Source organism: Sinohyriopsis cumingii, chromosome 11, assembly GCF_028554795.1.
Source record: "Sinohyriopsis cumingii isolate HCF-2022 chromosome 11, ASM2855479v2, whole genome shotgun sequence".
Taxonomy (NCBI): Eukaryota; Metazoa; Mollusca; class Bivalvia; order Unionida; family Unionidae; genus Sinohyriopsis; species Sinohyriopsis cumingii.
The window spans coordinates 53,648,413-53,660,966 of record NC_142971.1 but is presented as its reverse complement, the minus strand read 5'-3'; the positions used below and the strand labels follow the sequence as shown (position 1 = coordinate 53,660,966).

At 33.7% G+C, this 12,554-nt stretch overlaps 1 protein-coding gene across 2 annotated transcripts in view; it reads left to right on the top strand.

The window, feature by feature from the left end:
* LOC149788471 (calcium-dependent secretion activator 1-like) overlaps positions 1 to 11,301 on the top strand; it is a 237,371-nt gene extending 226,070 nt beyond the window's left edge. For both annotated transcript variants that reach the window (XM_089974454.1, XM_089974453.1), the window contains one exon: positions 5,337 to 11,301. In XM_089974454.1, coding sequence (XP_089830580.1) covers positions 5,337 to 5,486 — 150 coding nt within the window. In that variant the 3' untranslated portion in view covers positions 5,487 to 11,301. The remainder of the gene's footprint in view (positions 1 to 5,336) is intronic.
* Positions 11,302 to 12,554: the final 1,253 nt, after the last annotated feature.

The following is a 12,554-nucleotide window of genomic DNA, read 5'->3' as shown; positions in this document are numbered from 1 at the left end:
TGATTGACTTAATATCATCATCCAGCTTGATTGATTGACTTAATAACATCGTTCAGCTTGTTTGATTAATATCATCATCCAGCTTAAATGATTGACTTAATATCATCATCCAGTTTGATTGATTGACTTAATATCATCATCCAGTTTGATTGTGAACACTCTGTTATTCAGATCAGTGCTACTGACAATAAAATTGTTTTTATCCTAGCTCTGTCTCTTTCCTCATTCCGTTGGTTGGCTTGACTGTTGTTGTTGTTGCTGTAGGGTTTAACACCATTTTTCAGCACATGATAGGCTTTACTGTAACTTTTACCATCATTCATAGGTACAGAGACATCTTCACATGACAGGCAAATATCAGCTACGCTTGTTTATTCACGGAATGTCACTCTTATCGTGCTCTGATTGTCGAGAGAGAGAGAGAGAGAGATGATATACTGACAGACGAACCAAGAGAGGGTTGGGCAATGGCCTTTGGATATTTTAATTTTTTCAAACCTTATTGTAGGTTTAAGAAAAAACATATAAATAAATAAGCATTAAATAGGTTACAGTCTGCGTGTGCCTCCTAAGCAAGAAATTTACTATTTTGTCTTGACTGCCTGTTATTCAAACATTGTTAATATATACATGTTAATGTGCCGTGCCTTGGGCAGATCACAGTTTGATGTACCAACAATATTGGTGTGTGTGTGTGTGTGTGTGTGTGTGTGTGTATATATATATATATATATATAAAAGCATTCACATACAGTGCCTATACTGAATTGAAAGAGATGAACATAATTAAAGAAAATGAACTGGGTAGCCAAAACAGTTTTAACTGGAATATTAATCTAGAGAAAAGTTCCAGAGTATTGGAAACATTTGTTTTGAATAATTTCTTATTTGGTTTGGGAATTTTATACTGTTTGGTAGATATAGATCGCAGGTGGGGGGAGTATTACCAGGTAGCCTATACTGGAATAGTGATTGTAAATATTCAGGAGCACTATTATTTGATATCCTATATATTAATTTGGCTTTTCTCAGCAATATTTGGTCATTTAATAGGTAATATTTTAACTTGCCAGCTAAATTTTCCTTGCTTTCTTTCTGGATTGATATTAGTCCGAATGCTCTTTTTTTTTAAAGATGTGCCAGCTTTGCTGTGTTTTTGTCATTTGAATTACCTGATACTGTATATACAGTATAAATAGGGTTGTATATAACTGTTATTAAATAGTTTTATGTGCCTTTCAGGGAGAAAATGTCTTATCCTACTTAGAAGCCATCAACTTGAATAAACTTTTGTAATGATAGGTGTGATATGTTCAAACCATGATAGATTATTATCTACCAAAACACAAAGTAGTCTATCATGACAGATCATTTTCATGTCAGATATAATCCATCACCATCAAGATTTGTTCTTATTTGCCATGTTGAGAAAAGTAATATTTTAGTTTTACCTGTATTTACCACCATGCCATTGCATGTGCACCAGTTGTCCAGTTTGTTTAGGGCATCATGTAAAGCAATTTCCAGGTCATGCTTAGTGTTTTGCATGTCTGACAATGTTGTGTCATCTGCATAGAGATCTGTAGATGATATTGAGTCTCTTAGTACAAGTGATAGGCAATTAATAAATAATATAAATAGTAATGGACCTAGAATTGAGCTTAATGGTACTCCATATCTAATTGTTCCAGGTTCAGACAGTTGTGTTCTCTCACATAACTATGAAGTAAACCATCTAATTTTGCTTTCATCAGATTGGTACATTTTCATTTTCTTCAAAAGGATTTTATATCTACCATGTCAAAAGCTTTCCTGAAATCTACAAATACAGATTCTATTAATCTACCTTGATCAAGTGCTTGAAGCCATTTATCAGTTTGTGAGATGAAGGCAGTCTCACATGAATGCTTCTGACTAAAGCCTGATTGGTTTGGGTGTAACAGCAAGTGTTTGTTAAATCTGACATAACAAGTCATGGACATGTTTTTCAATCAATTTTGACAAGTTTGGTAGTACTGAGATTAGCCGGTGGTTATCAGCTTCATCCTTAGAACCAGATTTGTGAATAGGAGTTACTTTTGTAGCTTTCCATATTCAGGGAACAGATGAGGTTGTAATATTTAAATTGATTATGAATGTTATGCTATCTAAAAATAGCAGAGGCAGAAGATTTAATGACTCTGATCAAGTCCTGTAGCTTACTTGGTATCAAGTTGAATGGGACAATCTTTAACAAAGTTTTTTATACTGGTGAGATAGAGAAACATACCTCCTTAGGGATTTTGCTGCTGCAGAATCTTTTTGGTTCTTTTGTTGTTTTTTTTATCACTGGTTCCTTTAACTTTGAGGTTTGAGGTCATGTTGGTGAAACATTCTTTGAAAACATTTGCAATGTCAGTGTCATCAGTGACTGTGGTGTCATTTACCAGGAGTGAATTTTATTTGTCTGAACATTGTGTGTTCCGCCACTGTATTCATTGAAAACTTTCCAAACAGAGTTTGTGTTACACTTTTTGTTTTCAAGCCTTGATTGATAAAAAGTTTTGTAAAAAACTTATATTATCAATTGTGTATGAGCATTGGAATTAGACCAGTAGACAGGTAGACTGCATGTACGACTATAGGAATTAGACAAATAGACTGCATGTATAAGTATAGAAATGAGATGTGTTGACTGTGTATGAGTATAGGAAATAGACAAGTAGACTGCATGTATGAGTATAGGAATTAGTCAAGTAGACTGCATGTATGAGTATAGGAATTAGTCAAGTAGACTGCATGTATGAGTATAGGAATTAGTCAAGTCGACTGCATGTATTAGTATAGGAATTAGACAGGTAGAATGCATGTATGAGTATAGGAATTAGACAAGTAGATTGCATGTATGAGTATAGGAATTAGTCAAGTAGACTGCATGTATGAGTATAGGAATTAGACAAGTAGACTGCATGTATGAGTATAGGAATTAGTCAAGTAGATTTCATGTATGAGTATAGAAATTAGTCAAGTAGATTGCATGTATGAGTATAGGAATTAGTCAAGTAGACTGCATGTATGAGTATAGGAATTAGTCAAGTAGACTGCATGTATGAGTATAGGAATTAGACAAGTAGACTGCGTGTATGAGTATAGGAATTAGTCAAGTAGATTGCATGTATGAGTATATGAATTAGACAAGTAGATTGCATATATCAGTATAGAATTGTTGGATGTGTATGAGTATAGGAAATAGACAAATAGATTGCATGTACGAGTATAGGAATTATACAGTAGATTGCATATATCAGTATAGGAATTAGACAAGTAGACTGCATGTATGAGTATAGGAATTAGTCAAGTAGACTGCATGTATGAGTATAGGAATTAGACAAGTAGATTGCATATATCAGTATAGAATTGTTGGATGTGTATGAGTATAGGAAATAGACAAATAGATTGCATGTACGAGTATAGGAATTATACAAGTAGATTGCATATATGAGTATAGGAATTAGACAGGTAGACTGCATGTATGAGAATAGGAATTAGTCAAGTAGATTTCATGTATGAGTATAGGAATTAGTCAAGTAGATTGCATGTATGAGTATAGGAATTAGTCAAGTAGACTGCAGGTATGAGTATAGGAATTAGTCAAGTAGACTGCATGTATGAGTATAGGAATTAGACAAGTAGACTGCATGTATGAGTATAGGATTTAGTCAAGTAGATTGCATGTATGAGGATAGGAATTAGACAAGTAGACTGCATGTATGAGTATAGGAATTAGACAAGTAGACTGCATGTATGAGTATAGGAATTAGACAAGTAGACTGCATGTATGAGTATAGGAATTAGTCAAGTAGATTTCATGTATGAGTATAGGAATTAGTCAAGTAGACTGCATGTATGAGTATAGGAATTAGACAAGTAGACTGCATGTATGTGTATAGGAATTAGACAAGTAGACTGCATGTATGAGTATAGGAATTAGTCAAGTAGATTTCATGTATGAGTATAGAAATTATTCAAGTAGATTTCATGTATGAGTATAGGAATTAGTCAAGTAGACTGCATGTATGAGTATAGGAATTAGACAAGTAGACTGCATGTATGAGTATAGGATTTAGTCAAGTAGATTGCATGTATGAGTATAGGAATTAGTCAAGTAGACTGCATGTAGGAGTATAGGAATTAGTCAAGTAGGCTGCATGTATGAGTATAGGAATTAGACAAGTAGATTGCATGTATGAGTATAGGAATTAGACAAGTAGACTGCATGTATGAGTATAGGAATTAGACAAGTAGATTGCATGTATGAGTATAGGAATTAGTCAAGTAGATTTCATGTATGAGTATAGAAATTATTCAAGTAGATTGCATGTATGAGTATAGGAATTAGACAAGTAGACTGCATGTAGGAGTATAGGAATTAGACAAGTAGACTGCATGTAGGAGTATAGGAATTAGTCAAGTAGACTGCATGTATGAGTATAGGAATTAGACAAGTAGACTGCATGTATGAGTATAGGAATTAGTCAAGTAGACTGCATGTATGAGTATAGGAATTAGACAAGTAGACTGCATGTAGGAGTATAGGAATTAGTCAAGTAGACTGCATGTATGAGTATAGGAATTAGACAAGTAGACTGCATGTATGAGTATAGGAATTAGTCAAGTAGACTGCATGTATGAGTATAGGAATTAGTCAAGTAGATTGCATGTATGAGTATAGGAATTAGACAAGTAGACTGCATGTATGAGTATAGGATTTAGTCAAGTAGATTTCATGTATTAGTATAGAAAATGAGATGAGTAGACTGTGTATGAGTATGGGAATTAGACAAGTAGACTGCATGTATGAGTTTAGGAATTAGTCAAGTAGACTGCATGTATGAGTATAGGAATTAGACAAGTAGACTGCATGTATGAGTATAGGATTTAGTCAAGTAGATTTCATGTATGAGTATAGGAATTAGTCAAGTAGATTGCATGTATGAGTATAGGAATTAGTCAAGTAGACTGCGTGTAGGAGTATAGGAATTAGTCAGGTAGACCATATATATAAATACAGGAATTAGAAACGAATTATTGGTTACATTGATTTGTTTTATGTGACTATCATAAATGACAAGGTGTTTGGGTTCTATTTTTTCTTACAGGTGAAGTACATCAAAACTCAGATTATGTGATATTTAGACTGGATTTTAGGACAGAGAATTGAATAGGTGGGAGAATAGGAAAAGTGTTAATCAGCATTTTATGTCAAAAGAATCAATACTAGAATTCATTTTGTCACAATATACATAAATCAGTCAACTTTGTGTCTGTTGAGAGATTCATTCTGTTTTTATTTTCAGGTTGAAGAAGCCACACAATCAGTGACACAATCTGAAAGTAACAGCAGCAAAACTCTATTCCTCAGTGGAGTTGGTGCATTGTCCGGAACTACAAATGAAAATGAGGAGAGTGGTGAAGAATCAGATGGAAATCTTGCTCAGAATGCATAATATATATTTTATTTATTAAGTCTATGAGATGTCAAACATGCAGCTTTTTAGGGTTGCAAATTAAGAGAGTAATGACTTATTGTAACTGCTGATATGGTGAAGGGATTTGCTTCACATTTACTAAACAAAAGACTGAAGTCAAAATAATGATAAAGCAGATTGTAAAATTGGAGAAACTTGAATTGTTGATTTAAAGTATCTTCACGGCAAGCGTTACAGATTAGAAAAGGCATGTTCCACTGGGAGATCACAAAAGACGATTTATTTATACATATGATTTAGAAAGTTTATCCGCCTGCTAAGATAAACTGCTGCTCAAGATAGATTTTTGGTACAAAGTGCAAAATACTGTATCTGAATTGTTGGCTTTAGAAATTGATATTATGGATATTAGATCTTATCATTATGTTCATAAACCTGTATCACACTTTTATATATATATAAAAAAAACTTATCTGACGCAGCCACAAGGCTTAGTGAGCTTATGGTAAGGACATGTGGCCATCTTTCATCATCTGTCCGTACATGCATTTGTCATCAATCAACATTTACCATTTCAGTTTCTCAATAAAAACCTCAGACACCAATTTCTGCCTCATTTTGTTAAAAGCATCTTGGAAAGACCTTACATTTTTATAAATTATACTGATTGATTATAAAACAGGGCTGCCATTAATAAAAAAAAGTGTTTAAAAAACTATAATCAACATAATTTGATCAAATTTAACAGCATCCAGACATGAGAGGCTTTCAGATTTAAATTATTCAGCTCAACCATCAAATATGGGGTTGATTACAAAAAAATGTAAAAACGTGAAATAACTTCTTCAAATAACCACTGAACAGAATCAGATTTGACCAAAAGTGTCCTGGTATGAAGAAGTTTTCTATTATGGGCACTGTTACTGACAGGAAACCATTAAACAGCTTTTTGGGGAGAAAAATCCACTGAACATAACTTGACAGAATTTCACAAAAACCTGTCATGAATAGATCACATATTTGTACAAAATATGCAATGTACCATTAAATATTGCTAACATCACTAAATCTAGACAAATTATGGTGACTTATTAAATAACTGTTTTTCAGAATTTGACCACATTTTATTGCTGTCTTGCTGGAAGGGCTTTCAATTTTATACATCAGATGTCAATATGCCATCAAGTATGGGTGCCATGACTTGAAATAGAATAACCTTTAAACAGTTTCTTCTCATAAAAATACTCAACATAATTGGACCTAATCTGACAAAAGCATCCTGACTTTCAGATTTTTAACAAATTTGCTGATCCTCCGTTAGATATGGCCATCATTACTTAGTAGAAAAACGTCAAAACAACTACCTGTCAAAACCTGCAGAGCACAATTTAACCATGTTTAACTGAAACAACCCTGGCATGAAGAGCTTTCAAGTTATGCATTTGATGCTGAGCCACCATCGAATATGGTTACCTTTATTAAAAATAAATAGAAAAAGGTTCTAATAATCATTTGTAAAAACTTGTCAACAGAAGTTTGACAAATCATCCCTCAGGCCTTTCTGATTTATACAAATGAAGCCAATGCACAATCAGATATTTCCAGTGTTACAAAACAGTAGTCTTCATGACAAATGCTATCAACAACTTCTAAAAAAAAAATATTCTTGGATTCTTAAATTGTAGTCATGGTTTATATTCATTAGCATTTATATAATAGATGTGAGGTTGATGAGCAGTTCCATATCTCTTGGGTCTTTGGTTTTTTGGGTGAACATTTGAAATGTTTCTTGCTGAATTGTAGTCTGGTTTATAATATAAAAATTAAGCCTGGTTCTGCATAGAAACCATTTATGCTTGTATTCAAATTGTATATCAAGTCTTATTACAAAATGTACAAGTACAATTCAGTGTATGAGTTTGGTCATGTATTTTGTAACAATTAGCATGCTACAGGTAGTATTATTGCCAGTATAAGAGAGTAGTACAATATAGAGATGTATAATTAGTTTAGTTGTGCTCTTTATATATACATGAAGCATGGAGTTTGTGCAATGTATAGCTCTTGCATTTATAAATTACACATCCAGTTGCACTCTTTATATATACATGAAGCATGGAGTTTGTGTAATGTATTGCATTTATAAATTACACATCCAGTTGCACCCTTTATATATACATGATGCATGGAGTTTGTGTAATTTATTGCATTTATAAATTACACATCCAGTTGCAAAGAATATTACTGAGTGTGCATAAGCTTGGTTATAATTTGTGTAAATTTTGAAAACATTGCAACACATAGTTGACTCAGCGCTTTCACTTGATTTTGGCCATGGTAGAGTATTTACTCAATATAACACCATCTTCCATACCATTTTTTGAATCTACCACCAAATAGATCTCAACTTGTCCTCACATTTACTCTTCTCTGCAGCCTGAAAGTATCTGATGTTGCTTGGATATTTTATACAACTTGTATGCCCTTAAGATAAAACAATTGCTAGTCGTGTTATTAATACACCATATGTATCTCACCTTGTCCTTTATTTATTTATGTAAATTTCACTAACGGTGAAGGGAATACATTTTTTATGTATCTACTGTTAAAACGTGTCAGTAACAAGGTTAAGATAATACATAACACTTGCAGGTAAAAAAAATGTTTAATGCGATTTACTGCTACCTTAATTGAAGTGTGTAACTTCTTTAGCAAATTATATCTTTATTCTTTTTAATTAAATATATTTTCTGTTTTATGTTTTCAGTCAGATAAATTGATGTGTTAACATTGGTATTAATACAATGCAAGTTTGGGATGAGGTTGTTTGTACAGAATTTAAATCAAGCATCCATTAAGATCATTCCTGTTTGTTTATCCATGTGTGGGAATAGTATAGCTATTATCTCCAATCAAATAGATTGGTTTAGTAAACTCTGATACTGAGCATCTGTTTCTAGTTCACACTATGTTAGAAATTGTCAGAAGCCTTGATATACAAGTTATTAGCACACATTTTTTTGTCCTGTACTTAAAATATATACTGTATCTATAATTTATTGTACAATGTATTTAAAGTTATTGCTGTCTCAGACATTGTTATTCAAATTTGCTTGTTGTATTGAAGTAATATTGAAATATCTAATCATAAAACTTGCAAATGAAATATTCATAAACCAGTTAAAAATATCGACATTAAATGTTCACCTCAAGTTACTTTTCTTGCATAAAATATCCGTGCAGATTTTGGAAGCTAGCACTTTCGTAATACAATTCTAAAAATGCAGTTTTGAGTACAAGTCTGTCATTTACTTAGAAAGTTTTATGTGGACCCGGTAATAACTACTGTAAAACAATAACTGCAAAAAAGGCAAAGTCCATTATTTTGGAATATTGTAGTTCAATTTCTGTCCTGTTTACTGAGTCAGTGGTGTTTTGTATTCACTTCAAAAGAGTGTCACCTGTGACCATTAAACTAGGACAACGAAAGCATCACTGTCCAACACCACCACAGTGTAAAACACTACTAAACTAGGACAGTGAATGCATCACTGTCCAACACAACCACAGTGTAAAACACTACTAAACTAGGACAGTGTATGCATCACTGCCCAACACAACCAGTGAAACACTACTTCTTTGCAATGAACTAACCTTTCCTGATTCAAAGAACATAACACAAAATAATATTTTGACTATTATTTTAACAATAATAATTGTATTATTATTATTGTTATTATTGGTCTTTAAAATGGATGCATCTTGCAAATCATTTGAATAAACTTGATATATTCTTGGTTACCATATCCTAATTTTGCCTTGAACAAATTTCATTAATACCAAGAAGTTTTTGCCCCTTCAAGAACCACTAAATCTAAATCAAGAAATAAGTATATGACCATGTCCATTCAAACACATTTGTGAACTTTGTGTGACTTTATCAAGACTTCTTTCTTACGATGTCTAGTTGATCCTAAATGACTTTATCAAGACTTCTTTCTTATGATGTCCAGTTGATCCTAAATCAAAACAGTGCCACTCAGAAATCCATAGCATCCTCTTGACTTTATGATTGTATCAAGATTTCTTTCTTATGATGTCTAGTTGATCTTAAATGATTTTATCACGACTTCTTTCTTTTGATGTCAAGTTGATCCTAAATGAAAACAGTGCCACTAAGAAATCCATAGCATCCTCTTGACTTTATGGTTGTATCAAGATTTCTTTCTTATGATGTCTAGTTGATTCTAAATGATTTTATCACGACTTCTTTCTTTTGATGTCAAGTTGATCCTAAATGAAAACAATGCCACTCAGAAATCCATTATATCCTCTTGCCTTTTTTGGTTGTACCAAGACTTCTTTCTTCTGATGTCTAGTTGATCCTAAATTAAAACAGTGCCATGCAGAAATCCATTATATCCTCTTGACTTTATGGTTGTATCAAGACTTCTTTCTTATGATGTCTAGTTGATCCTAAATTAGAAAAGTGCCACTCAGAAATTCATTATATCCTCTTGACTTTATGGTTGTATCAAGACTTCTTTCTTATGATGTCTAGTTGATCCTAAACTAGAAAAGTGCCACTCAGAAATCCATTATATCTGCCAAAGTGACAATCTTGAAAATTTTATCACCACTTCTCCTGAATGAATGGTCATATTAACATGGGATTGTCACTGAACATTTTGATGTCAAATGGTCCTACATGGAGATGGTGCTAGTGTGATATCCAGTATTGCCACCATGGCAGCCATCTTGAGAATCTTGTCATAATTACTTCTTCAAAACAGAAAGTCGTATCATCATAAGGATTTCACCAGAGGATGTTTAATGTTGTCCATTATAACCACCATGGTTGCCATCCTTTATCTATTAAATGGAAAGTCATTTTAATATGGGGTTTTCAGCAGAAAAGTTCTTATGGTATCTAGTTTGTCCTAAATGAAAATAATGCAAACTGACCCTCAGTATGGCCATGATAATGGGGTTTTCAAGAGAAAACTTGTGAAGATACTAAGTTGGCCCTAAATGAAAATGAAGCAAATTACACATTAAGTATGGTGGCCATGGCTGTGTTGAAAATCCTGTTGTCTTTACTCCCCCTGATTGGATGGTCATAATTCTAATGATGTCCACTTGGTCCTGAATGGTGCAAATCTGATGTCATGTATATCCACTAATTTGCTGAATATTAGACATGGCTTCAACACTTGGCAGTTAAAAAGAAGAAATGGTTTTATCTTGATTCCTGGAAATTATTTTCACCCAGTAGAGCAGCAGTCCCTTCATGGGACTTTTGTTGTAGAAATCTTTATCTTTTTTTAATCACTACATATATATTCATGCAGCTATTAAGTGTGGGGCTGAATTAAAGCCATGTAACTTGGTGCTGGAAGCTGAATTTGTGCATTAGTTTGAACATAATCTCAAATCATTTTACATTTAAATTTTAATTTATTGGATCTGGTAAAGAATTTAACAACATAAATAATCTTATAAAGATCAGAATTTATTTACATGGCAAATGTTTGAACATAGGCTATTCTTTCAATAACATATACCCATAGAACAAATTTTGGCTTGCCTTCAAACCCTGGCACATAGGTTTCAATGGAATAAGTCTTCATTATCAGTTTTCACTCTGTGATCTTGTCAGCCCTGTATTTGCAATCCAGATGAAGGTATTTTGCCATTGAATGGTAGACATTTGCAAGGAAATCCCACAAGCTCCTGTCATTATTGAAAATACAGTACTATATTATGCAATATATGTGTGCAATATGACTAAATGTTTTCTTAGCAAAATGCATCAATAAAATGATATTAGCAATGTCAGATTTTCATGTTTTTTTATGTACCCTAAATAGCACAGGCATGTACAGATAGGGATATCTGAAGTAGCTCCATGCTTGACAGAATCAGGTGTACAGATGGGAATATCTGAATTAGGGCCATGCTTGATGGTCAGATGTACAGATGGGGATGTCTGAAGTAGGGCCATGCTTGACAGAATCAAAGTACAGATGGGAATATCTTAATTAGGGCCATGCTTGACAGTTAGATGTACAGATGGGGTTATCCGAAATAGTTCCATGCTGGACAAAGATGTACACATGAGGTTATCTGAAGTACATGTAGTTCCATGCTTGACAATCAGATGTACAGATGGGGATATCTGTAACAGGACCATGCTTGACAGATGTACAGATGGGGATATCTGTAACAGGACCATGCTTGACAGAATGAAATGTGAACATCTTAATTAGGGCCATGCTTGACATATGTACAGATGGGGTTATCTGAAGTAGCTCCATGCTTGACAATCAGATGTACAGATGGGGATATCTGTAACAGGACCATGCTTGACAGAATGAAATGTGAACATCTTAATTAGGGCCATGCTTGACATATGTACAGATGGGGTTATCTGAAGTAGCTCCATGCTTGACATTCACATGTACAGATGGGGATATCTGAAACAGGACCATGCTTGACAGATGTACAGATGGGGTTATCTGAATGAAGTAACTCCATGCTTGACCATGTCAGTTGTACAAATGGGGACATCTTAATTAGGGCCATGCTTGACAGAGTCATTTGTACAGATGGGGATATCTGAAGTATGGCCATGCTTGATGGTCAGTTAAGCCTCACTATTCAGGTTAGTATTAGGACTGGTCGGCCTGTTGTCAGGATAATGTGACTGGGTGGGACATGATGTTACATGTCTGCAGCATGATGCCCCAGTGCTAGACATCACTATAAACTGCCACACTGCAGACATCATAGTGATATGAATGATGATTTTTTTATATACTACATTAAAAATCCAAATCACACAAATACACACATGAGCAAAATGTCTGCATATTTATTATGCTTTCAGAAAGAATTTTAGCACATAGGAAAACAGGTCAAATTAACTTGGTAAACGCTTGGGTGATAGCTCAGAAGGAATAAATTCCCACAATGACCTTACTGCATTAACCCTTAAATGGCCATCTTTTTACTTGCGTTAGTCAGATAAGCAGTATCAGACACAACTGAGCCTCTTGTTTCAAGTTATGCCCCTTGAACATTGCA